We start from the raw sequence: 26,661 nt of genomic DNA on the forward strand, positions 1-26,661 counted from the left end.
GTAGATGATGGTCAAGTTCTGGAAGAATGATCACAAATTTTTTGAGCTAGTGTATCCCACGGCAGAGATAGTGATTGGATCCTCATTTCAGTCTGTCTCTGAGAAGCCAACTGAATCTGATTCCAAGGAAGCCAAATTGCGCAGTCAGCAAGATATCGTCACTTTTCCACCTCTAAGGTAGGTTACTTTGGCCAATGTTAAGGAAGTTGTGCAATCCATTGCACAACAACTACTTATGATGATGATGATGCCAATGAGGATGTCCTTCTAAGCAAACAGTCGCCTCCTTCTTCCTTGACTGGGAAAATTTGTGCAATGATCTCTGAAGCAGAAGTCGTCCTATCATAGGATGTACTTATGTTCAAATCAGATGAAGCTGCATTTGTTCGAGGAATTATACAAGAAGTAGTTGAGATAACTATGACTGAGAAAGACGATGGAGACAATGAAGAACAAATCAGTCAGAACATGTTGAGATACCTATCAGCAAGATTGACTCGGGAGTCTTCATGATTAAACAAGCAGGACCATCTAGTAGTCAGACTCCTGAACTGGTACTTGCCATATCCAAAGAACTCCCAAGAATAGAACCATCCTCTCCTGACTTGGACTTAACTGATGGAACTACTGGGGATCAAATAAGCTCAAGATTCACTGCTATTTCTTCTTCTATAACAGTTCCTACAAGAAGCAATTTGAATATCGAGGAAGCTCTATTGTCTTTTAAACACAAAATGCTCAAATAAGTGTCAGATTTGTCCAGGGGTATGATTAACGTATTTAATCGATTGGAGAAGAACAAAAAAACTCAGGCAGCTATAGCTACTCATCTTGGTGGGCAAATATAAACCAATAACTTTCAAATTTGCACCAAGATAGAGGAAGTCTAAGCGAACATTAATGAAAATATTGACGGCATAAGTTCTCAGTTAGAATATGTTCTTGCCTACATAAAGCCACCGGATGGTGTTGACAAAAAGAGAGGAGAAGAAGTGAACTGGATCTTCAAGTCAGCAAAAGCTTACTTGTTATCTACTTTACAACAATTCAGTCAACCCAACTGATCTTTTTGTTAAGAAATTTGTTCAAACAATCTCAATAATCCTACTTAGTACAGTTTATATTGATTGTTTTATTGAGAACCCAACTGAAAAGAATCAAATTCAGTATTGTTAATCCAACTAAAATTATTTGTTGAGAAAAATTTATTCATCCCCTTTAAATTTAGTAGGTTGGGCTTGTTGGGTTGGTCTCCCAGCCCTGCCAAATGGTGGGTTGTTGCGAGTTTTGGGTCAGTCCACCCAAATACGCCAAATATAATTGAAAATTGACGAGACGGGACCAAGTAGACGGATCAGGTTGAATTTCTCAATCCTGTTAAAGGACAGGCCGGCCTGCCAACTGGCAGTTTTGGTTTGGTTTGTTGTGGGTCGGCCCGCTCTTCTCGCATGTTTTGACAACTATGACCAAAACACATGTTTGTCCATTACGGTTTATCTTATTATTGTCGTATGTATGTACGCAATGAAGAACCGCGGTCACGGGTTCCATTATCTAAAAAAAATACAAAAACTTCAAGCAATTGGTGAAAAGTTTCGTATGTTAATTGCTTATTAAGAAGGAAGAACACTAATAATTGAATGCTCCAACGTGATCTGACATAGAAACGACTCAGATCTTTTATGAACCAGTCCAGGAGTGACCCAAATTTGGGCCTAGCTGTAATGGGCCAAACATCATATCCTAGCCCACACAATTACTTATATTAATGGGCTGCAATCATCTGAATAATTGAATGCATTTAGGGAAAAAAAATTAATAATACAATGCATTTGAAATGATAAGTAGTTGAGTGTGATTAAGAATTCTATCCAAGTATATATAAGAATATGGGATCAATTAAGTGAAACTTTGAATCTTTTATGCTGTGGTTGGATTGATGGATTTGAAATCGAAACATTTGAAATATATGGAAGCGAAATGACTAAGTCGAGGAGTTGATAGTAAAAAAAAGTACTTAGCTAACATTGATTTTTTTTCCTTCAAATCTTTCATTTTGATTTTGAAGCAAATAGATATAATGGATTTGAGGTATAAAATTGAAACCAAATACATTCAAATTATTTCATTCAAACACAATCATAATGAAAATTTTGACACTCGTTTCAATCAGACCATTAGAAACAAAGTAGTTTGAAATTGCGGATTTTAAATTCATCGTTTCAAATATATTCAAGTTGTTTCAGTCCTTCAAAATTTAAAACTTATTCTTTGGTAATTAAATACTTGTATATTTCATTATAATGTAACATACACATGATTTGTGTTATTTGAAATCCAAATTTCAAAAATTCGCTTAATAAATCACAATTTTTTTTATTTATTAAAAAATCAAAAGATATTGAGTTGAATTCCAAAAGAAATACCACACAAACTAATACATCACCACATGTTGTTAATGATTGACAATGTGAATTCATATGATTAACTAATGAAAGTGACAATACAATTATTTTGCTAAGCTTAAGTCACTTCTCATGATACGGAAAGTGTTCCTCTCAAATTTTTTATGTGGTTTACTTTAAAATATAAATTTTAAAAGTCGAGTTTTAATTAAAATTTTTAATTTTCAGCACCTCCCAAATCAATTAATCGGTTTATCCGCGTAGCATTTCTTCTATATTTTGAGTATGTCTCTTGTGATATGGTTTCACGAATCTTTATCTGTGAGACGGGTCAATCCTAACGATATTTATAATAAAAAGTACTTTTTCATGGATGACCCAAATAAAAGATATGTCTTATAAAATACGACCCGTGAGACCGTCTCACACAAATTTTTACCTTATATTTTAATATAACATGTTCAATAGCAATAGTCTACATTCAAAATAAAATACGTGGAATTCAACAAATGTTGGAATATATTCGATTGGGTATGTCAAAATATTTTGTAAATATTTTTAATTTCTAAAATCTATTTTAGTGACAATAATATAAAAACACCCCACATGGATAGAGCCATCCAAGGGAATCAGCCATACTTCCAAACCTACCATTGTGACATTTCATGCAACAACCTTAACCCCACCAGTCCTATCATATGCTAGTAGAAAATCCCATATTAAATCAAAATCGAATTCGGATATAAACGTTAAAATTGAGAGTTTATATGGTTCGGTTTCTAAAATCGAACCGATCGAAAAACAAAATTTTAATTAAATCAATAATTTAATTTATATTTTTATTTAGATTATATATTTTATGTGATGATATTTAGTGGATTGAGAATCTTTTTGTTAGTTGATTTTTATTTATTTAGTTTATTTAGACTTTATATTTTAATTTTTTACTAATAAAAATATATCAAATTTTAAATTATATTTTACTTACTAATTTAAATAATTATGAAAAACGATGAACCGAACTGATGAAAAACAGTTTGGATATCAGATAATATATTTCTAAAATCGGAAACCGAAATAAAGAAAGTTGAAATCGAACTGACCGATAAACACCGCTAATCTCACCTGTCTCTCAATTATTGATTTGTAGAGTCGAGATAGGAAGAAAGTTCCTCTCTTCTCTCCAAAACTACAACCTCTCCGTTAGAGTGAGACCTTCACGATCAAAATGTATGCATATTCAAGAATCAAAAAAGTTGGCGGCACAAAACGATCCAATTCCTTAGATCTCACCAATCTCCGCTCTCACACCCCAACATCCTTAGCAAACTACAGCAACTCCAAACCAAAAGACTACAAACCAAATCCCAACATCACAAGAAGCAACTCAACAACAATGCTCGATCCGGCTCGAGTTCTAGAACAAGACCACGACGAAGTCGGCGAGGTGTTCGGCGTCATCCTCGGTCGAAAATACCCTGGTTGCTCGGATTCTTCCACGTTGAGTGATGGAAAACAAAGATCATCATTCCACAGTGTAGTAAAGAGATCATTTTCGATGAGAAGATCGGCATCCGTTGCGGAAGGGTATCGACGAATGAATCGTTGTTGTTGCCACGAGTTAAGCACTGCTGCCGATGAAAATGATCTCTATATCAGTTCAGCTGAACATAATTCTCAGAAGAATCATGTCAAGAAGAGAGGCAAGCTGGTTAAGGTTTGTAGAAGCTTATTCGGATTAATGTAAATTTTTTTCACTAGTTAAGTTTGTGATAATACTAAAGATTTCGACTTTTCCATTTTTCTTGTGTGTGGTAACCATGTGACCTAGTATATGAAATGGTATTAATGAAGCCAGAAATATAAAATAATAAAATTATTTTTTTTAACAAAATATTCACTGTATTATTCTTAAAAGCTATATCCCACTTAATTATCATCTTTATCATGGGTGAGAAAAAATACAGAATTTTCGGTATACCGAGATTATCGTACCGAAAAATACTGAGGTACGGTACAGTAATGATATCGAATTTTTCGGTACAATAACGGTATGCAATTTGAAAATTTCGATATATACTGGAATACCGAAACAGTATATAAAAATTTAAAAATATATAATATTTCTAAACAATAAATTTATAAAATTTTAAAAATATTTGGTTTTTTCAGTATAAAACGGCATATACCGATACCGTACCGAAATCTCGGTATACTGGACAATTTCGATATAATTGATATGCTAGTTATATGTATACCGAAAATTTATGTACGGTATCGTTATAAAAAAAAATTATACCGTAATTTCAGTAAGGCATACGGTATACAATTTTCGATATGATCCGATATGATATAAGACCCCTAATCTTGATCATAATATTATATTAAAAATTAGTTGTTCTTGAATCAAGTTCTTCCACTATCATGTTAGAAATTACTTATCTATTCCAGATATATAGTTGAAAGAACAAAATTTACTAATTATTTTATTTATATTTAATTCATTCAAAACATAGTCACACATTTATTTATATTTAATTCATTCAAAACATAGTCACACATTTTTCAAAATTTAATTAATAAAATTATATTAAGAAAAAATGTCATTATATATTGATATTGAACTATGTATTTGAAAGAACCGAAGGAAAAAAAAACTAGACGGGAGATTCTTGATAAACCTCGAGTTCATGCAAAATGAGTTAACACGGAGTGAGTATTTCAAATTAATTATTTGCCAAGAATTTGAATGAATCTTTGAAATGGACACAAACCACGTGTAGTGTTAAGGAGACAACGATGGCTCATTTGCAAAATATTGAATAAATAATGGGAAAATCCCATTTCGAATCACAAGTACTTTCACGAATCGAAGAACGAGATTCAAGAAAAGTGGGCAAATGCATTCCTGTACTACTTCAGCTTCATCATCGGATCAGCAGCTAGATTTGAAGCTTCATGCCAATGGATTGTATGAGAACAAGAAAGCGCTGTCGGGTTATCTTGTTTCGGATTCGGATTGGCGAGTGAGGAGGATGATGGAGACGGAAGAGGAAATGAGCAAGTGTTGCAAAAGTTCAGGCTGAAGCATTCCATGAGCCTGTGTTTCTGTTCGACGATTTATTCTTCGATTTATTTAAGGTAATAATAATCAAGAACCTCGAACCAATTACGGGTAGATCAGTCAAACCTCGACCAAGCTCAAGTATGATCATCTTGGGTCGAGCTCGATTGAGCTTCAATGTCTGCTTAACTTACATATTTTAACAACAAATTTTATTACCATATTTTCGTTGATATACAGCAAAATTGGAGTTTGCGCAATTAATGCTTGAGAAAATCAAAAATGAACATATTGTACTCGATCGAGTTCGAGTTTGTTAATTGATATTTTCCCGTTTCTCGAGTTGAGCTAGAGTTAGTTTCTGGTATATTGTATATCATCGAAGACTTTATCTGGTCAAGTTCCAGAAGTTAGAGATTATTTTGACTCGTGATAAATTTACAAGAGAGACTAAACCAAGAAAATCTCCGAAAATGGGTTTTATCCCAACAAGATGCAATGGCTAATGTTCAAATTCTTGCATTCTCCTGATATCACACATTCTAACTTATAACTGGGATTGTACTTTGATGCAGCTAAAATAAATGAGTCGAGTAGACTGCACACGCGAGATCCGACTGATTAGTAATTGGTCCACTTGGCCCGTAAACGAGCTCACCTGGCTGGTAAACGGATCCACGTAGACGATATACAGTTAATTTGCGGGGCGTCACCTGCGTCACGAACACTCGTTAAGTGGGCGTCGAGAGGGTTCCCGACGTAGACACTCCGATACTCAAGTCAGTAAGCAGTCCAAAGAAAATTCAGAGAACTAAAGAACTTTTATGAAAATGAGAGCCCCCATCAAATTGTCAAGAGCTTCATCTATTTATAAATTTTTAAGAGCGTCTGATGGGCTTAATGGGCTTGGGCTTCTGCAAGCATAATCAATGATTTGGACCTCAATAGCACTAAGCCCAATCGATTCTATTAATCCAACAAATAATTGGTCTTATACCCATCATACTTAATATTTTTTTTTCCAAGAATCATACAGGCGGAAGTGTATTCAGGACTTCTACATAGACTAAGGAACTCACCTCCAGACAGGTACTCGAAGCAAATATTTTTGTATGAAACAAGTTCGAGTACAATTATTTAACCAATCCAAATTCCCTAAACCAGTAACTGGTGTGATAAACAGGTATGCTTGCTTGGTTGTGGAACCAAAAGCCGATACTTACGACACAGCAAGAGATTGGAATGATGGATGCCCACTTTTCACAACTTTCTTGAGAAATTTCTTTGAGTAGCCGAGGATCAAGAGGGGGTTTTAATGGTTCAAAGGGCGAAATTTTTTCTTTAATCGCGTCATTTATTTACTAAGTATTTTTGTAGTGATGTAGTACAGTAGTAAAATTCACTTTATTTGCATACATTCCAAAAATGCATGCCTGGTGTGCCGAGTTTGGATAAGACTGAGCGCGGCGATGCCTTCCACCCAATGTCTGTAACTCCATAACACCCGTGCACAATCGTATGCTTTGCATTCTAAATAACTAAAATAATGATGCAATTCAAATATCTAAACTTGAGCATCATCTTTTGATTGCTACAATATATAAACAAATAGAGGCGGAAACGAGCACAACTACTATTTTACAACATAGTGGCTTTGCCAAATATAGATTAGCCATTTGAGGATTGTTGTGTGATACCAAGGAAAAATAACAACTCAAAGCACAAATCAAACTAGAATTTCAACAGCACAAGTTTTATATGCATATTTTTTCAGACTTTCAACAGTTAACGAGGATCTCTTAAGTCTCCTTCAAACTCAACTACAGAAATGGATCACAACGATTAACTAAACAAAATTCTGAACAACCACACCATTCTTCTCAAACTATAGATAAAAATACTTCTTTAATCATCTACGACTAGTAATACCTTTTGGATTTTATGGTACCCTTTTACCCTGTCATTTCATCCGATTGAACCTGAAACAAAAGCACAATCATCCCATAGGTCACTAAATCCGCTTTCATTTGAAAATTTTGGATACTTTCAATAAGATATACCTTTGGTATTTCAATACTTAAAAACTCTGCACAAGGAGAGCTTTCAAGTAAAAAGGACAAAACATGTATTGATACAGCAACGGGGCTTGCAGCCTTCTTAGGTTTGCCCTTCGAACACTTGAGTTTGTATTTTTGTTCCTGCAATGAATGGTGAATCAGCACCATTTTAATGCATCAAAATAAAAATATTTCCACAATTCATCGATGTGGTGAGTATGTGTGGGCATCTTTTGGTAGAGAGGGTGGAGTGGAAAAACATATTTAGCTCCCAGTTTATCATTTGCAGTCGCTTCTTGATTGTTAGATTACATAAATTTATTTTCGAAACATTATCAACTAGTTAATCTATACCCTAACCAAAGCTCCAAATGTTATCTCCAATGGTTCTTGCAGTAAGTAATAAACAGAAAATGGCCGGCTCAGTGTGGATGAAATGTAGATTATAGGTGCGGCAATTGCGGAATATATTAGGTTCCTCTAACAAATTCAAGATGAGACGAACAACCATATATGCTAAACATGTCAGCATGTTTTCGCAGTACACAAATTGCGGACGATATTATTATATGAGCATCTTTGGAAATCTGATAAAAAAATTTGTGACTAAAGAAACTTGACACATCGAGATTAGTCAATACTGTCTTGCTGATTTTGCCCATAGAAATACTTTTCAAAACAAAAAGTTCCATGAACAAAAACGATACCTTAGAACCATCAAACACCAAAGTATCAGAGGTGGCACTCTTTGTTAGCTGCATAACTTTATCGATCGGTATGGTCATCTCTCCATGTTTTTCCTCAGCTGTGAACCTTAGAAACCTCAAATTCTCGAACATAAATGGTCGCAAACAAGGACTTGCAGACATAACCTAAGAACAAATAAAAATGCAATTACACGTCACTGTATATGTAATTTAGAAGTGGTTGGTTAAACTTAACTTAAACATCTTATAAACTTTTGAGTTTATAAATTATTTTAACTTAAAAGATCTTGCATCTTATTAAAAATTTAACACTGGATAAGATAATTCACCTGAGATTATAACATGATTTTAAAAAATGTAGTATTTGGTAGAATAAGACTTTTTTTTACTTACATTTTGGTGTTATTTTGGATAAAGCTTATAAGATCTTAAAAACAAGTCCGGTAATTTGTTTCATGCCTGTAAGTTGTAGTCTTTCATTCATAGAGCAAAAAGGAAACCACAACTCTGTATTCTGCTATTTTAACCGGGTTATTCAATATAGCTTTCACCTCTCAAGATAAGCACATCGAGATCAATGCATATACCTCGATTGTCCTCAACGATAGGGAGAGGGATTTAACATTCCAAAGCTGTCGAACCATATCTATAAGACTTTCCGAGGTACTTGCCATCCTTCCATTGACATCAAATGATGTGCACGCGGTGGGACAGCAGAGGTCAATCCATGCTTTGTTCACGCAAGGTGAACCATCCCGGAATTTCACTTTAGCTATATGACCCTGAAACTTAAAGAAATCAAGTGCAGGAGCATTCACACAGATACTCTGCTCCACAAAACATCTCCAAGGACTCCTCCAATACTTTATCTCCAAATTCTTAAGGTTCAAGCAATTAACACTCAGAGTCTTGAGTTTATCGGCAGGTCTAATCCAACATTTGTTCAAGATCAAAGTTTCAAGGCTTGGACACCCTGAAAACACCTCCCCATTATAATTGCTATCAGAGAATTCAAAATTCTTAAGGCGCAAAATCTTTAAGTTGGGCAAGGAAAGTGACTTAGGCAACTCTATACTGGAACAAACAGCATTATTCAGGTGCAAAATTGTCAATGAGGTGGAAACGAGCAACAGTCTCGGCAACACAACCGAACCTCGTTTGGTGTAACCTCGGATTCGAAGATGCTGCACCTTGTGCCTTGCAGCGTAATCAATGCAATTTCTAATGAACTCCGACCCCGCCGGCACATGCAGCGAAAGGCGGAACATCGTGAGACTACTGTGCTCCCTGCATTGCAACACATGGTTAACATGTGCCTCAAAAGAAAGGACATTGAGGCCCTTTTGATCAAAAAGATCATGGGGATAACACGGCCTGAAACGATAAGGGCTGAATCGTAAGAGCTTGAAATCAAGTGTCGGAGACAGAGTCCACAGAAATCTGTAGCGTTTGGAGAGTATGGAAGTCTTAATGGCAGAAATTGTGTCAATAAAAGAGAGTATATGGCTCAGAATGCTGTCTGGCAAGCAGCTGAGTCTATCAAGATCGGGTTTTTCCTCAACTTTCTGTTCATTTCGAATCATCTTCATCTTCTTCCGATCGTTTGACTCCATATCCGATCTGGGATTTGCCATCAGAAGTTGAAAAGGTTGCGGAGCCACTCGAACAATAAAAAGTTACAATATTTGGATTAAGGGAACAATAAATCAACAAATAACACAAGAAATTGGTGTAAAATATAGAAAATTTTGTAGGGTTTATGGTCGAATCGAATGCGATCTCACCTCAGTGAGAGAGAAATCAAAGGGCGGAGAATTCAATTGGAAATGGTTTTGATAGATGATTGAAAATACCGAACCGGCTCAGCAATTATATCGGGTCTCCCATTGCAAAACTCACTCAATTTCTCTGTTTACAAAACTATTTCATAGTGATTTAAATATACGATGTTATTGGAAATTTGTTCTCCTCACGTGTCACTGCAATCGACGAAAAAGCTATGATTTCGATAATTTTTTTTTATTTCTTTTACTTTCTAAAAAATATAAACGAACAATGAGATTACATCAAAAGTGTCACTACAATCGACAAAAGAACGGACGGAGATTTCGATGAATTTAATGTAGCTTATGTTTGAAAAACATAAATAAACTATAAAAGAGTATGGGAAAGTCTTCTTACAAAAATTGAAGTTGTTCTATTGAAATTGAAAAAGTGCATGAGTTTAAAATTTATAAAATGATATAATATTCTACTTTTACCTAACCTTGTTATAGAATTTTTGATATTAATTTAAACTTTCAATAATCAAATTGTGATATATCATTGCTACGAGAGAGTACTGATTTCAATAATCTTTTTGCTTTTGTGATGCTTGAAAAGTTTCAACAAACAATATATTATCGTCGGAAGTGCCATTACAGTCAATGAAATAGCGTTGATTTTGATAATTTTTTTGATATTGTGATGCTTGAAAAACATAGACAAATAATAAAATATTACGGAAGATGTTTTAGTGAAATGGAAAAGTGCACGGATTAGGAAATATATAATTATATAAGATTTTAATTTTACTAAACATTGTTATAGCATTTTGCCATTAATTTAAAAATGCAATCATCAAATTATGAAAAAATCAATGTTGTCGAAAAAAAAAAAGAATTATTTCGATAATTTTTGGGCTTTTTTGATTCTAAGAAACATAAACAAACAATGAAATATTATCGAAAGTGTCACTACAGTCGACGAAAAAGTAAAAATTTAGATAATTTTCTTGGTATTGTGATGCTTGAAAAGTATAAACAAACAATGAAATATGACCACATAGTTATTTTTCTATTTTATTTTTTTAAAATTTTAATAGTTTTTTTTATTAATATTGATAAAATACACATGTTTAAAATAAATATAATGACATAAGATTCTACTTTTTACTGTTTTTATAGTATTTTTGTCATTAATATAAGATTCTACTTTTTACTGATTTAAATATATGATGCTATTAGAAATTTGTTCTCCCCACGTGTTACTGCAGTCAACGAAAAAGCTATGATTTCGATAATTTTTTTTATTTCTTTTACTTCTGAAAAGTATAAACGAACAATGAGATTACATCGAAAGTGTCACTACAATCGACAAAAGAACGGACGAAGATTTCGAAGAATTTAATGTAGCAAATATTTGAAAAACATAAACAAACTATAAAATGTTATGGGAAAGTCTTCTTACAAAAATTAAAGTTTTTTTTTGTTGAAATTGAAAAATTGCATGAGTTTAAAATTAATAAAATGATATAATATTCTACTTTTACCAAACCTTGTTATAGGATTTTTGCTATTTATTTAAACTTTCAATCATCAAATTGTGATCTATCATTATTGACGAAAGAGTAGTGATTTCAATAATCTTTTTGCTTATGATGCTTGAAAAGTTTCAAGCAACAATAGATTGTCGTCGAAAGTGTCATCGCAGTCAATAAAAAAGCATTGATTTTGATAATTTTCTTGATATTGTGATGCTTGAAAAACATAGACAAATAATAAAATGTTACGGAAGATGTTTTAGTGAAATGGAAAAGTGCATGGATTAGGAAATATATAATTATATAAGATTTTACTTTTACTAAACATTGTTATAGCATTTTGCCATTAATTTAAAAATTCAATCATCAAATTATGAAAATATCATTAATGTTGTCGAAAAGAAAAAGAATGATTTCGATAATTTTTTGGCTTTTGTGATTCCAACAAACATAAACAAACAATGAAATATTATCGAAAGTATCATTACAGTCGACGAAATAGTGAAATTTTAGATATTTTTTAGATGCTTGAAAAGTATGAACAAACAGTGAAATATGACAGGAAAGTTATTTTTCTATTTTATTTTTTTAAAATTTTAATGGTTTTTATTAATATTGATAAAATACACGTGTTTAAAATAAATTTAATGATATAAGATTCTACTTTTTACTAACATTTTTATAGTATTTTTGTCGTTAATTTAATAATTAAATCATTAAATTGCGAAATATCAATGTTGATGAAAGAACGAAGATTTCAATAATTTTCTTGCTTTTGGGATATTTGAAAAACATAAATAAACAATGAAATGTCAAAATTTTTACGAAAGAACGGTGATTTTGATATTTTTCTTATTATTTTGATGTCTGAAAAGCTTACAAAAACAATAAAATGTTATCAGAAGTGTCACCACAGATGACAAAAAAATGGTGATTTCGATAATTTTTTATATCGTTAAAACCTAATAAACATAAACAAATGTCATCGAAAGAATGTATTTTTATTTTATTTTTGAAAATCGAATGTTGTTTTATTGAAATTGAAAAGTGCACAACGTAGGAAATATAGAATTAAAATTTAGAAAGTGCATAAATAAGATTCTACTTTGACCAAACCTTGTTATAAAATTTTTGCATTTAATTTAAACATTAAATCATCAAATTGTGAAATATCAATGGTAACTAAATAGCTGTAATTTCGAAAATTATATTTTTTAAAAAATATTATGTGATGCCTGAAAAAACAAACAATGAAATGTAATCAAAAGTGTCATTTAGTTGATGAGACGCGAATTCGATATTTTTTTAGTATTGTGAATTTGTGATACATGAAAGCATAAATAAACAATAAAATGTTGTGGAAGTGATATTTTAGTGAAATAGAAGAAAGTACTTTACTTTTAGCAAATCTTGGTTGTAGCATTTTTGTCATTAATTTAAACATTCAACCATCAAATTATTAAATCTCGATGTTGATGAAATAATGGTGATTTAAATAGTTTTCTTGATTTTTTGATGTCTGAATAGCATAGACAAACGATCGAAATGTCGTCGCTACAATGGATGGAAAAAGGGTGATTTCGATAATTTTCTTGATATCACGATACCTGAAAAATTATGAACAAATAATGAAATATTATTATACGATTATTTTTTTCTTTAAAATTAAAGGTTATTTTATTGAATTTGAAAACGTTCACGACTAAGGAATATATATAATTGAAATTGAAAAAGTGTACGAGTAAGATTCACCTTTTATCAAAACTTGTTATAGTGATTTTGTCATTGATTTAAAAAGTCACTCATCAGATTGTGAAAATGTCAATGTTTACAAAACAACGGGATTTCGATAATTTGATATCTTTTCTGATGGTTGAAAAGCATAAACAGACAATGACGAAAAATCTATGACCTGTATTTTTTGCTCATTCAGTACTTCGTTTGTCGGTGGTCGTGCGAGTTTCATTCTGTGCTATATATATGAGCTGATGTGCTTGGATCTGTCAATGGTTAGTGCGCATTATCTAAGCAAGGAAAAAGTGTGCTTTTTTTTTTTCCCAGAGATTTGGGGAAATGGCCAACTGAACATGCAGCGAAATGAAGCGGTCCTCAAAGTCTATGGCATCGTGAATACATAAGTTGTCTGAATGCTAATAAGCCAATTCATGGCCAAATGATATAATTTTTAATCAAGCAACTCCAATTGAACTCCACTATGATCATAATTTGTGAAAGCTGAAGTATGATACATGGCCAACTGACTTGCAATTATCACTGATTTAGATTTCTAGGTTTGAGACTCCACTTTTGAGAGCTACATGTTTGGAAATTTGGACCTGCTTGAATTTAATTTCTTTGCACTTGATGACTGTATGTTCATCACTCATTTCTGTGTTGTTTATCATATTCAGTAGACGATAACGACAAGCCATTCATCTAACAGAATTGTTTTTACCGTATCAGATAAATTTATGATCAAAGATGTAAATGAAGTGAGTATTTCTTTAAGACATTCGTGTTCTTATTGTTGGTGTGGTATGCTTTTATTCGTCTTTGGAAATCTAGGGATAGGAAAGAGTGAACCAAGTGGCTATGAGAAAATAGTCGAGGCAAGAGTTTGACTCTTTTTCCTTAAAACGATATTGCCCCGCCCCGATGCTCACGGTTGTTGGCAATTCGTTTCCCAAGATACAACGACTACGACTTTAAAATAGTAGCACTACAAATTTTAAAGTCACACGAACTTGAAATGTTTATAACGCTATCAAGATGGTATGCAAACTTTCTAATTTCGAATTCTAAGCGTAAAACTTAAAAATCCAATTCCAAGAGTTTAAATCTTGCAAAACTTGGGTCCATTTCGGCCATGGACACCGCTTGGTTTCGCGAGTGCTTTTCATATTTGAAGCGGCCACACTTTGCACTTACGCCGGTGATCTCCTAGGAGAGTGTCCCACTATACTCCAACATACGTATTAGTATATCTTAGGAATCATTAAAGGTAAAACCTAGCCTCATACCCCTTTATGGGCAACACCACTTATCATAGGAATAGGTAGGAGTTTTCTCCAAGGTGTTTCTACCAATCTTGTAATTTAGTTGTCCCTTTTGAACCTAGATCTTGGGATCTCCAGTCAACTAGGTTGGGTATCCACTACAAGATTTAATTTTGGGGTTTTAATCCCATTCCTCTTGATAGACAATTCATTTGATCTCTCGGTATACCTTTTGTAAGTGGATCCGCTAGATTCTCCTTTGATTTTACATAATCAATGGAGATAATGCCATTAGAGATCAATTGTCGTATGGTATTATGTCTACGACGGATGTGTCTAGACTTACCATTATATATAGTGTTTTATGCCCTTCCAATTGCTGATTGACTATCACAATGAATTATTATTGAGGACACTGGCTTATTCCAACAAGGGATTTCTTCTAAGAAATTTCGAAGCCACTCGGCTTCTTCTCCAGCTTTGTCTAAAGCTATAAATTCTGATTCCATTGTGGATCGAGCAATGCAAGTTTGCTTAGAAGACTTCCATGATATAGCCCCACCACCAATGGTAAATACGTAACAACTTGTGGATTTGAATCATTTGTGTCAGATATCCAATTTGAGTCACTATAACCTTCTAGGACCGCTGGATATCTCGTATATTGTAATCCATAATTTAAGGTGTATCTTAATATTTAAGTACCTTTATTAATGCCTTCCAATGATCATTGCCAGGATTACTTGTAAATCTGCTAAGTTTGTTTACAGCATAAGCAATATCTGGACGAGTGCAGTTCATGAGATACATCAGACTGCCTATAATCTTCGAATACTCTAATTGAGATATGGGTTCACCTTTATTTTTGGAAAGATGCAAACTTGGATCTGCAGGTGTTTTGATCAAGGACATATCATTTGCATTATATTTTTCCAATATTTTCTCAACATAGTGAGATTGCGACAAAACACGTCTTTCCGATGTTTTGGTGACTTTTATTCCCAAAATGACATCTACTTCTCCCATATCTTTCATATAGAAGTTTTTTGTTAACATCTTCTTAGTAGTCTTGATGATATTAATATTGCTTCCCACAATTAACATATCATCGACGTACAAGCATACCATCACATATGCTTCAGGTGTGCCTTTGATGTAAATACATTTATCACACTCGTTAATTTTGAAGCCATTTGACAACATAGTTTTGTCGAATTTTTCATGCCATTGTTTTGGCGCTTGTTTAAGCCTATATAATGATTTAACGAGCCTACACACTTTTTTCTCTTGTCCAGGAACCATATACCCTTCGGGTTGTTCCATATATATTTCTTCCTCAAGTTCCCCATTGAGGAATGCCGTTTTCACATCCATTTGATGTATTTCTAGATTATGTAATGATGCAATTGCTATCAATACTCGAATAAATGTTATTCTCGTCACTGGCGAGTATGTATAAAAATAATCAAGACCTTCCATTTGTCTATATCCTTTGGCTACTAATCTAGCCTTATATTTTTCAATAGATCCATCGGTCTTGTATTTCCTTTTAAGAATCCACTTGCATCCTAATGGTTTATTTCCGAGGGAGGTCAACCAATTCCCATGTATGAATTTACAAGATAGGTTATATCTCATTGTTCATTGCCTCCTCCCAAAAGGGGGCTTCAGGACTTGATAGTGCTTCACTAATTGTCCTTGGTTCATTTTCCAACATATAAGTTAGAAAATTAGGGCCAAAGGTCATTGCTGTTTTAGCCCTCTTACTACGTCGTGGTTCTTGTTGTTCTTCTTGAACTCCACTGCTCGTAGTTTCATAAGTCCTTTTTCGAGAACTTATTTTCTTTATTTTCTTTGCAAGGAAATGTTGTTTCAAAGAAGACAACATTCCTTGATTCAATAATTGTTCCTTCATGCACATCGCTTATTTCAGATTTATGTACCAAAAATCGATATGCACTACTATTATTTGCATATCCAATAAATATGCAATCTATTGTCTTTGGTTCAATTTTTACTTGTTTTGGTTTTGGCACTTCAACTTTTGCCAAACACCCACACACTTTTAAATATTTGTAGGAAGGCTTGTGGCCTTTCCATAATTCGTAAGGAGTTTCGTCCTTAACTTTGTGTGAAATTTTATTAAGAATGTAGTTGGCTGAAAGGATTGCTTCCCTCCACAAGTTTTGGGGTAATCCTGAACTCAATAACATTGCGTTCATCATTTCTTTAAGAGTGCGATTTTTCCTTTCAGCAATACCATTTGATTGTGGTGAATATGGCGCAGTAGTTTGATGAATAATGCCACTTTCGCAACAAAATTCGTCAAATGGTGCTCCATATTCTCCACCTCTATCACTACGAATAATTTTTATTCGTTTAGTCAGTTGGTTTTCAACCTTATTCTTATAGTGTTTAAACACTTCGAGAGCCTCATCTTTGCTATGTAGCAAATCGACATAACAATATATTGTGTAATCATTAATGAAAGTAATGAATACTTTTTTCCTCCTCTAGTTTGCACAAACTTCAAATCACATAAATCAGTGTGAATTAACTCTAGAGGAGTTGTATTTCTTTCCACGAATGGAAACGAGGCCTTTGTAAATTTTGCCTCAACACAAATATCACATTTGTGTTTTTTGTTTATGTCAATTGAAGGCAGTAAATTTAAATTTACTAGCTTACGTAGTGAATTATACCTTACATGACCCAAACGATCATGCCATAAATCACACGACTCAACCAAGTAAATAAAATTGGTACTTTTATTGCTTTCAATGTTACGAAGTACATTCATCGCATTCAGTTTGAAAAGGCTATTTTCTAGATAGCCTTTTCCTACAAACATATCATTCTTAGATAGTACAAATTTGCTAGAATGAAACACTAGTCTAAATCCAGCCTTGACAAGTGTTGATTCCGACACAAGATTCTTTCGAATATCCGGAACATGTAGCACATAAATAAGAGTTAGTTCTTTGTCGGATGTCATCTTGAGCACCACTTTTCCAAGTCCCACGATTTTTGACGTAGTAGAGTTACCCATGAAGAGTTGTCGTCCACTAATCGGGGTATAGGTAGAGAACATTTTCTTTTCGGCACAAACATGCCTTGTTGCTCCTGTGTCGATGAACCATTCTTTTGGATTGTCCACTAGATTGGATTCAAATACAACAGCAGATAGCATGAGATCCGTCATATCATTTGACAATTTCTCATCTTCGGTGATGTTCACTTGGTCCCTTGACTTCTTTTGATTACCTTTCTTTTCTCGGCAATCTCGTGCCAAATGGTTAGGCTTGCCACAATTGTAACAATTGCCTTTAAAATTTTTGGTCTTTCCTTTCTTTGGACCATTTCCTTGGTGCTTTCTCTTCTTACTAGCGTTTTGTTCCACCAAATTTGTTCTCGCCTCAAAGTTGCTCTTTCCGGCCTTCCTTTCGGATGCCCTGTTGTCCTCCTCAATTCTTAGGCGCACAATCAAGTCTTCAAGATTCATCTCTTTGCGTTAATGCTTGAGATAATTCTTAAAATCTTTCCACATAGGAGACAACTTTTCAATCATGGCCGCCACTTGGAATGAATCACTAAGAGTCATTCCTTCCGAATGAATTTCTTGCAGAATTACTTGTAACTCTTGCACTTGGGCCATAATTGATTTGGAATCAATCATCTTGAAATCCAAGAATCGTCCGACAATGAATTTCTTCAAGCCGGCATCCTCAGATCTATACTTCTTGTCAAGTGACTCCCACAATTCTTTTGCCGTTTTCACTTGACAATACACGTTGTATAGTGCATTGTCTAGTCCATTCAAGATATAGTTTTTGCATAGGAAGTCGCTGTGATTCCATGCATCAACGGCTGTCCTCTTTTGAGTATCTTGTTCTCCTTCATCAACAGTAGGTGGATCTTCTTTGAGGAATTTCGCCAAAGCTAAGGTGGTCAAGTAGAATAGCATTTTTTGTTGCCACCGCTTGAAATCAATACCATGGAACTTTTCAGGTTTTTCTCCATGATGGACAGTTGGAGTCGTCGTTGTACTTGTTGAGGCCATTTTAGTTCCAATATCGTTTTAAGATTGTTGGTATGGTATACTTTTATTTGTCTTGGGAAATCTAGGGATATGAAAGAGTGAACCAAATGGCTATGAGAAAATAGTCGAGGCAAGAGTTTGACTCTTTTTCCTTAAAACGATATTGCCCCACCCCGGTGCTCACGGTTGTTGGCAATTCGTTTCCCAAGATACAACGACTACAACGAGACTGAAGCAGAAGGGGAATTTGTGGCCAACAATATAGTGTTATTAGGTTTCTTGGAATCTCTTGTGTGATATTTGACCATTCAGACTGTCCAATTTTGTACAAAGGCAAATCTGATAATTTCGTGTTGTTCGTAAGGATAACATTACCATAGACTTATAGCTTAGCTTCAATTTATTTTATGTGTAAAATAAATCACGTTGATCAGAATTAGATACTGATGTTCTACTCATACCCAAACGATTGTAATAACTTGACTAACAAATGTGCAAGTATCGTGTGGAAATAAAAAAATTACATAATACATTAAATGAACCAGATCGAGCTGAATATGAAAACAAAATTAGAATTTGATTTCGACTCGAATTATTTATAATTGAGCTCGAGTTCTATTTGAAACTCAAAAATTTTAATATTTTTTTGCTCGAATTCAGTTCTAATCAAGAGTTGAGTTCGAGGTCGGCTTGAAATATTCTAATATATTCATGAGCTATTCGAAAATAAAATTTCGAAATATATTTATTTAATATATAATAATTAAATTATATTGATAAAATAGTAAAGATCAGTCGTGGACTCTTTTGAACAAAACATTTTGGACTCAACATTTGGGCCAGTTGCTAATGTCAATTTAAGACCCATTAGTTTAGATCCACTGGACCGACCCATTTTCATGCAAGCACGTTAGTCGGCCCATTAGAGGTAAATTCATAAACAAAACGATGAGGGCTGGGAATCTATGTTCCAACGGAAATTAGCTCCAAAGCCGCCGCACGCCGCACGCCGCCATGCCTACGGTTAGCGTAGGCAGAGATCGCCTCTTCCAAGCCTTAGGACGCACTTACAGTAAGAAACTACATTCTTCTCTCTCTATGTGCGTTTGAATTGATTCATTTATGTATGCTGCCACTCTTTTAGCTGATTAAACATTGTTTAATTTTAATCTTTGATTATCGCAGCTGAGGAAGAGTTTGAAGATTTATGCTTCAAATTCGGGATTGAGCTCGATGACGTGGTGCGTATAGTTCATGGAATGTTGCTTCATTTGGACAATATTGGTCTGTATTTAGCGTTATGTAGGAAATTTTCGGTTTGCGCAATACTGTTTGGTCAATAACATTTTCTCGTGAAAGTTTGTACTTTTAGTTGATTCCTTGTTTAGGTGTTAATGTTTAATGCAATGTTGATTTGCATACAGTGCATGACTTCATTTGTTGTTCAGTATATTCTTGACTATGAGATAGTGGATTTTGTGATTTTGGTTTGTATTGATGTGGAAACAGACAACGGAAAAAGCAATTATACGGAAAGAGAAGCATTTGGATGAAGAAAACCCTTCCGAAGATGAAGAAGTGATTTACAAAATTGAGGTGCCGGCCAATAGGTACTATTGTCAATTACATTTATCAGTGAGCTTCTGTATATGCAATGGTTAAAGTGTTGTGTCGGGATTTGATGAAATATTTTGGCCACGGAATTTGAATGTAATTCTGGCCATTGAAATGTTTTACGTCAAGTGTAATTGTTTAATCTTCAGCTACAAAGGTTGATACTTGTTCCTTTTTTTCTCCGGGGTTGAAATTTCGTGGCAGATACGACTTGCTTTGTCTCGAGGGGTTGGCACAAGCCCTCCGCATATTCAATGGGCTTGATCCAATTCCTACATACAATGTTGCAAACATCAGTAAAGAATCTATGCTCAAAATGCATGTGAGATCGGAGGTATGCAAGTTGCCAAAAAAATATAATATTATTAGTTAGTTTGCTGTCGTTTTTTGCCATTGCCCCAGTTGTGATTTTCCTTTATTGCAGACGTCTCTGGTTCGACCATATGTTGTATGCGCTGTTTTAAGAGGTGTTACATTCGATGAAGCTAGATATAATAGTTTTATAGATCTTCAAGATCGACTTCATCAGAATATATGCCGGTAATGCTATCTGATCTCCGATTAACTACCAATTTGTCTTTGGCTGAGTTTTTTCTCCAAGAAAATGATCTCTGCATGCCATGCTGATACCTACTTTTTAATGAATAATTTATGCTAATGATTGTTATTTCGTGTGGTAGTTCTGTTTATACACTCATTTTGGGGCCGAGTTTTTTCTACCAGCCGGTCTCTGCCTTGTTAAGAGGAGTATACTTATCTAAAGTGGAAAAGATCATTCCATTTTTTTTTGTGTGTTTGACTTTCTTGTTTAGATTATTCCCACTAGGCCTCATGAGAAACACACTATAATATTTGTGACCAAGATCACAAATATTCATATCCTTTTTCTGTGCTTGAGGAGCACAGTTGTGGTTTAAGCTATCTACAACATGTTTATATTAGCCCTTACTTAATATGCTTAATCTTATCAGTGATTTATCCAAGGATGAGTGCAATTGAACTGATGAATGTTAGGATGAGTGCAATTGAACCGATGAATGTTTTACTTGCGTTTATTTACCTCTATTGTAAAGTGAATTCCACGGTTGCCATGGTAGAACCAATAGTTTGGCTTAAAATGATTTTTCTGTAAATTTTTTAATATGAAAATTTATTTATTCACCTTCTAATTTCTTCGTTTGGTGGTTGCATCTGTTTAGGCGACGAACTTTGGTTGCAATTGGCACGCACGATTTGGATACAATAAAAGGCCCTTTCACATATGAAGTATGCCGTTATCTTGTTAAATTGTGCATCATTCACAGTCCTATGAATTGTCTGATTGAAGAAAATGCTATGTTCAACTGTCTGTGCTCTGGACTTAATGTATATGTGAAACTTTTTTAATAAGTTTATTCTGTGTCTTATCCATTTCCATTAATTCCAAATTGTAGGCGTAAAGTTTCCGTTTTTGTTCCTGTTATTCTCAATTTTTTCGTATGAACGCCCCTAAATTTTCTGCAAAACTAACACCAATCTTAGCACTATTGGTTTTTTAAAAGGTATTATTCTATTTTTTAAAGCTGGATACTTTTTTGTGAGAAATGATTATTGATATATTGAGTTTGAATGATTTTCAGGCTTTACCACCCCCAGAGATAAACTTCATACCCTTGAAACAGGTAATCAGTTTTTATTGAGCCTTTGTTATATAAAATATAATGGTGCAGCTGATATCAAAATTAGCTACTTTACGTCAAAACATCTTTTTTACATTTCGAGAACATACATAGTTAGAAAACCTACAAAATCTTGGAAAGCTTGCATATATGCCAATGCATCAAGTTAGGGTAATAGGCCATAAACTTGTTAACTTCTTCCTCACATTTATGATGCTGAACCTTTTTGTAACATGCAATGGCTTAGACAAAGAACTTCAGAGCGGATGAGCTAATGGAATTTTACAAGGTGACTCTTTTGGTTGCTTTTCCAGGATTTTTGTTTTCCATTTTCTCCTAATTCCTATCAGTAGTCCCTGGTGCTCATTGCTTTTCAATTGATTGAATTTTGTATTTTACTTGCTGCAATGACTGAGCACTCCATAGGGGTTGTAATTAATTTTGTTGCCACATCATTTGGCAGTCGGATATGAAACTGAAGAAATTTTTGCATATAATCGAGAATTCACCGGTGTTCCCAGTTATATATGATCATAGCAGGTAAGTTTGTTACTCAGATAACCTAAATCACGGTATTCAAGCGATAAAATCTGGAGCCACCTTTATAATTTGGACTTTACCTCTTATTCGAAAGACACATAGCTTGCGTATACAAATGTGATCATGTTCACAAATATGGATACCTAGTGACTAATTTTATTTATGTTTTGACCCGATAAGACCTTTATTTCTTTTCTGCAGGACTGTTTTGTCTTTGCCTCCAATTATTAATGGTGCACATTCTGCCATTAGCTTGGAGACAAAGAATGTATTTATTGAGTGTACAGCCACAGATCTGACAAAAGCAAATATTGTTCTGAACACAGTGGTATTAATCTCAATGAATCCAATTATTAGGTTTCTGTTTCTTTCTCTTCAGTATTTCTGCTGTTACAATTTGTTGTACAGGTTTCCATGTTTTCGGTCTATTGTGAAAGGAAGTTTGAGGTGGAGCCAGTTGAAGTAATTTACCCCGACGGAAAATCATACATATGCCCAGATCTGTCACTGTACCAGATGGTTGTACCTTTATCATGCATCACGAATACAGTTGGAGTTTCGTTGCCTGTCCATGAGGTTTTGCAAAATGCTGATCATCAATACTCTATCCTTTCATATTTATTTTTTCTATCAATTTCCCTTTAATTTTGTGAGCTAAGGTCAAGTAGGTAGTCGCCACATAACTTGAAAATGAATGCAGGAAACATATTGGAAAATAACATTAGAAATTGTACCCTATATTCGCTCATTATGTGCTCAGAACCAATCATGATGAATGCTACTTCTGGTAGAAATTCTTCAATAAATGCGCAAAGTATTTTGCTGTATGACTCGGCTCATGCATACTCTAGGAAACTCTGAAGAAAATTAAACATTGCCTACTAATATTCACAAATTGAATTTCAGGTGGCAGGTTTGTTGAATAAAATGCAATTACATGCTGAGCCCTCTGTATCTAAAGAGAAGCAAACCATCTTCACTATATCTGTACCTCCAACGAGAAGTGATATTCTTCATCCTTGTGATGTGGCTGAGGTATCAGCTCTGACTTACAGTCTCTTACACAAGTTCATTTTCTTTGCCGCTAGTTTCTATTTTGTGTGATGTTACCATCTTCCCTCTTCAAGGATGTCGCGATTGCTTATGGTTACAATGAAATTCCAAAGATGAAGCTGCCATCGTTGAAGCCACAGTCATTGAATCAGTTCACTGATCTTATTCGAACGGAGGTAGGCTGCTGTATGCATGATCTTATTGTTTTTCACTTGGAGTTACTTTCATTTGACCCAAATTTGCATTATACGTTTTAGATTGCAATGGTTGGTTATACAGAGGTGTTAACATGGATCTTATGCTCGTATAAAGAAAATTTCACCATGCTTAACCGGAAAGATGACAAGGCAACAGCAGCAATAAATGGAAATCCCCGGAACGCTGATTTTGAGGTTTGTTTCTTCTGCCATGCAATATGGGCTAAGCTGATCATTTAAATTTAGCATTTTGTGCAGGACAAAATAGGACCATTGGGGAAATGAAGGATGAATATATGTTTGTTAACACCTACTAATTCACCCTTCATTTCCTGAGTTTCAAAATATCCTCATAATCTGCACTTCTTTTTCTTAAATATCCAATCTTAACGTAATTTTTCAGGTGGTCCGTACCAGCCTAATGCCGGGCATATTGAAAACAGTCGGGCACAATAAAGACCATCCAAAACCAATCAAGGTAATTGTATCGCATGCCATGTTCATTGTCATGCCATAATTTGATGATAAGTCTTGTCATGACGATTATGAGATTTCTATAAGCACAGACACAGAAGGCCATTTGCATGTTTATCTTGCTGATGCTATGAACACAGAGCCGCGAGAGCATTTTCTGCAAAGAGCTTTGGAAATTAAAATTATAGAATAAATTAGCTATTATGAACCTATAGTTTCTAGCTATTCTAGAAGTCTGCTTTGGCATGTTCAGTCAGTCTCCCTCTGTTAAATCTCGGCGTCTTATTTTGCTGATGTGCATGTATGAGAGATGATTATTGTTCTGTTTTAGGTGTTTTAGAATATCGGGTCATGTTTCTCTCTCTTTTCTAAACTATATCCATATATCGTTTGGATTTAGATTTTTGAAGTGGGTGATGTGGTGCTGCTTAACGAGACGAAAGATGTAGGTGCCTCAAATCGTCGTTATCTCGCAGCTCTATATTGCGGGTCTACCTCAGGATTCGAGGTACCTACACAACATCCTACTTTACTTTATACCAATCTTTGGAGTTGGGATATCTTGAGTAGCACTTTATTTAGCTTTAATCTGAGTTGCATGGTTTTATCATGAATATTCTGAAAACGGTCGCTGATACAAACTCAAAATACGATTATAAAAGAAACTGTAATTTAATGAACTAAACTAGAAAAATTACATAAAAGATAATGATCTATCCTCACAAAGAGTATGGCGCCCCTTAGAGCAGAAAATATTCCTCACAGAATTATCTTCCCTCTCCTTAGCAACTGCCAGCAACGTTACTTCCAAACAAAAACTACTCTCCCAAAATAACCAATACCCCTCTTGTATATGTTATTTCTGTAACTACCCTATTTGGATCCAGCCCACTACCCCTAACCCAAACCCGTGACAGTCACATTTCGTCGATCTCTGTCTTTGTTAAATGTTCAATAACTCTTTTTCCATCGATCAACTTAAGTTTGAGGATCCACCAATGCTTGACTGAAATTTTCATTCTTTGGTTTTTTTTCTTTCAGCTGATACACGGTCTTGTGGATAGAATCATGGAAGTCATCGGAACTCCTTTTGTAGCCCGTGGTGACAAAACAGGCTATTATATTCAAAGTTCAGACGTATGTTTTCTGTCATCGTTTCTATTTTTACAATGTCGAGTATGGTATGAATTTTTTAAGGAATATGAAATATGATCATTACTGTTATCCATGCTGCAGGAGCCTGAGTTTCTTCCAGGTAGACAAGCGAACGTCATTTATAATGGAAAACAAATAGGCACTTTTGGTATCGTCCATCCACAGGTATATAAAATCCCTTTCACGTCACAATGAAACGAGTCACGATTTATACACATGCAATCTCAATGAAAAGTAATTTGTGGCTTGATATAGCTGGTACAATAATAAATGCAATAGTTAAACATATATGATATTTTCAGATTCAATTTGTCAAAATACTTTTCTAGAAAAAAATTTCCTTGAAAACATTTGAAACACAGCCATACATTGGTCTTGTTTTTTCCCCAGAAGCTTCAACCTTTATGAAATTGCAATAAATAAATTCATCCTTTCCATCTACATAACTTGAAAATAGAAGTAAAATCACTTCGGAGTTTATTTTTGTCGGTTGGGCTGGTAGGAAGGGTAAATCATGCATATTTGTTTGTATGGCATCAGGTGTTGGATAACTTTGATATTCCGGACCCCTGCTCTTTCGTGGAACTCGACATCGAGAGCTTCCTGTAAAGCAAAACTCAACACAAACAAGATATAGAGAATGATTGCTATTCAAGGCACATACTGGTGTATCTTCGTGTCATTTAATTTATTGTATTGTGCCATGAATTTATTATTTGTGTAGCTACTCGAAGAGATCAATTTGGTCACTCCACAGTTGCACTGATGTGCTCATGCACAGATTTTGTCTAACTTTAATTATGGTCGGATCGGTTCTGTTTCAATGTCAATGATAAAGTGGATTTGTGATATTCTCGAAAACTTGAAAGAAAGATGCCTAATTCTGTGAAGCGGACAAAAACTTGACAGAATAAGGATATAACAACCTTACATGTATACACAGTGTACAAAAATGAGGTCTGAGTGTCATATTGGAAACCCAAATTTTCTTTTAAAAGTTTATTCACTCATGCACCCAGTAAGACTTGGTTCCTGGTATTGAGTGTAAAATAAACAGCAGCTTCGTAGTTAGGCGAGCTGATTGGCCACACGATATCATCGTTTCAGACTTCAAAGTCTTCTTCTTGGCTTCTGCCATCATTTTTATCGGTGTGGGTGAACAATCTCCAGTTGTTTCAACTTTCAATTCAACCATACCCCCTGAGTAGAAGAGATTGAGTAGAAGCTAAGGGAAACGATTCACGTAATCCATATAACTACCATTGCCTGGAGGATATGGAGTTGGGTATCTGGAATGGGGAGGTGATAGTGGATAAGTTAACTACGAAAGCAATATGAGACCTTTGAGACGATAGGTCGAGAGCAGTTTGAGCTGTGTTCTGGTGGTGCAGTTGATTAAAA

The 26,661-nt window shown here is 34.4% G+C and overlaps 3 protein-coding genes across 3 annotated transcripts; 1 reads left to right on the plus strand and 2 right to left on the minus strand.

Annotated features, from left to right (window-relative positions):
• Nucleotides 1-7,173: 7,173 nt before the first annotated feature.
• LOC142521225 (F-box/LRR-repeat protein At4g14103-like) lies at nt 7,174-10,129 on the minus strand. Its single transcript, XM_075624452.1, has 4 exons — nt 8,821-10,129; nt 8,234-8,398; nt 7,530-7,667; nt 7,174-7,448 (listed from the first exon to the last, which is right to left on the minus strand). The coding sequence occupies exons 1-4, from the start codon at nt 9,865-9,867 to the stop codon at nt 7,422-7,424; spliced, it is 1,377 nt and encodes a 458-aa protein (XP_075480567.1). The 5' UTR covers nt 9,868-10,129; the 3' UTR covers nt 7,174-7,421.
• A 7,912-nt stretch (nt 10,130-18,041) lies between these two features.
• Nucleotides 18,042-18,590, minus strand: LOC142521272 (uncharacterized). Its single transcript, XM_075624500.1, has one exon. It carries the CDS (start codon nt 18,588-18,590, stop codon nt 18,042-18,044), a length of 549 nt encoding a protein of 182 aa, XP_075480615.1.
• Nucleotides 18,591-19,504: 914 nt separating this feature from the next.
• On the plus strand, nt 19,505-26,111 carry LOC142520726 (phenylalanine--tRNA ligase beta subunit, cytoplasmic-like). The gene is made up of 19 exons (XM_075623832.1): nt 19,505-19,641; nt 19,755-19,810; nt 20,079-20,179; nt 20,388-20,517; nt 20,608-20,723; nt 21,383-21,449; nt 21,803-21,844; nt 22,089-22,130; nt 22,305-22,381; nt 22,583-22,709; nt 22,790-22,957; nt 23,288-23,416; nt 23,509-23,610; nt 23,692-23,826; nt 24,035-24,109; nt 24,506-24,613; nt 25,147-25,242; nt 25,342-25,425; nt 25,801-26,111. Exons 1-19 carry the CDS (start codon nt 19,584-19,586, stop codon nt 25,867-25,869), a joined length of 1,782 nt encoding a protein of 593 aa, XP_075479947.1. The 5' UTR covers nt 19,505-19,583; the 3' UTR covers nt 25,870-26,111.
• Nucleotides 26,112-26,661: the final 550 nt, after the last annotated feature.

This window comes from Primulina tabacum, chromosome 12 (genome assembly GCF_025594145.1).
Source record: "Primulina tabacum isolate GXHZ01 chromosome 12, ASM2559414v2, whole genome shotgun sequence".
Lineage (NCBI taxonomy): Eukaryota > Viridiplantae > Streptophyta > Magnoliopsida > Lamiales > Gesneriaceae > Primulina > Primulina tabacum.

Excerpts from the sequence above, each read along its gene's own strand:
- LOC142521225 (XM_075624452.1), bottom strand. The coding sequence starts at position 9,867 with ATGGCAAATCCCAGATCGGATATGGAGTCAAACGATCGGAAGAAGATG. Across the intron at positions 7,668-8,233 it reads TGGTGTTTGATGGTTCTAAG|GAACAAAAATACAAACTCAA; the intron begins GTATCGTTTTTG and ends CATTCATTGCAG. Across the intron at positions 7,449-7,529 it reads TAAGTATTGAAATACCAAAG|GTTCAATCGGATGAAATGAC; the intron begins GTATATCTTATT and ends CTTTTGTTTCAG.
- LOC142520726 (XM_075623832.1), top strand. The coding sequence starts at position 19,584 with ATGCCTACGGTTAGCGTAGGCAGAGATCGCCTCTTCCAAGCCTTAGGA. Across the intron at positions 20,180-20,387 it reads ATTGAGGTGCCGGCCAATAG|ATACGACTTGCTTTGTCTCG; the intron begins GTACTATTGTCA and ends ATTTCGTGGCAG. Across the intron at positions 21,450-21,802 it reads AAGGCCCTTTCACATATGAA|GCTTTACCACCCCCAGAGAT; the intron begins GTATGCCGTTAT and ends AATGATTTTCAG.
- LOC142521272 (XM_075624500.1), bottom strand. The coding sequence starts at position 18,590 with ATGGCCTCAACAAGTACAACGACGACTCCAACTGTCCATCATGGAGAA.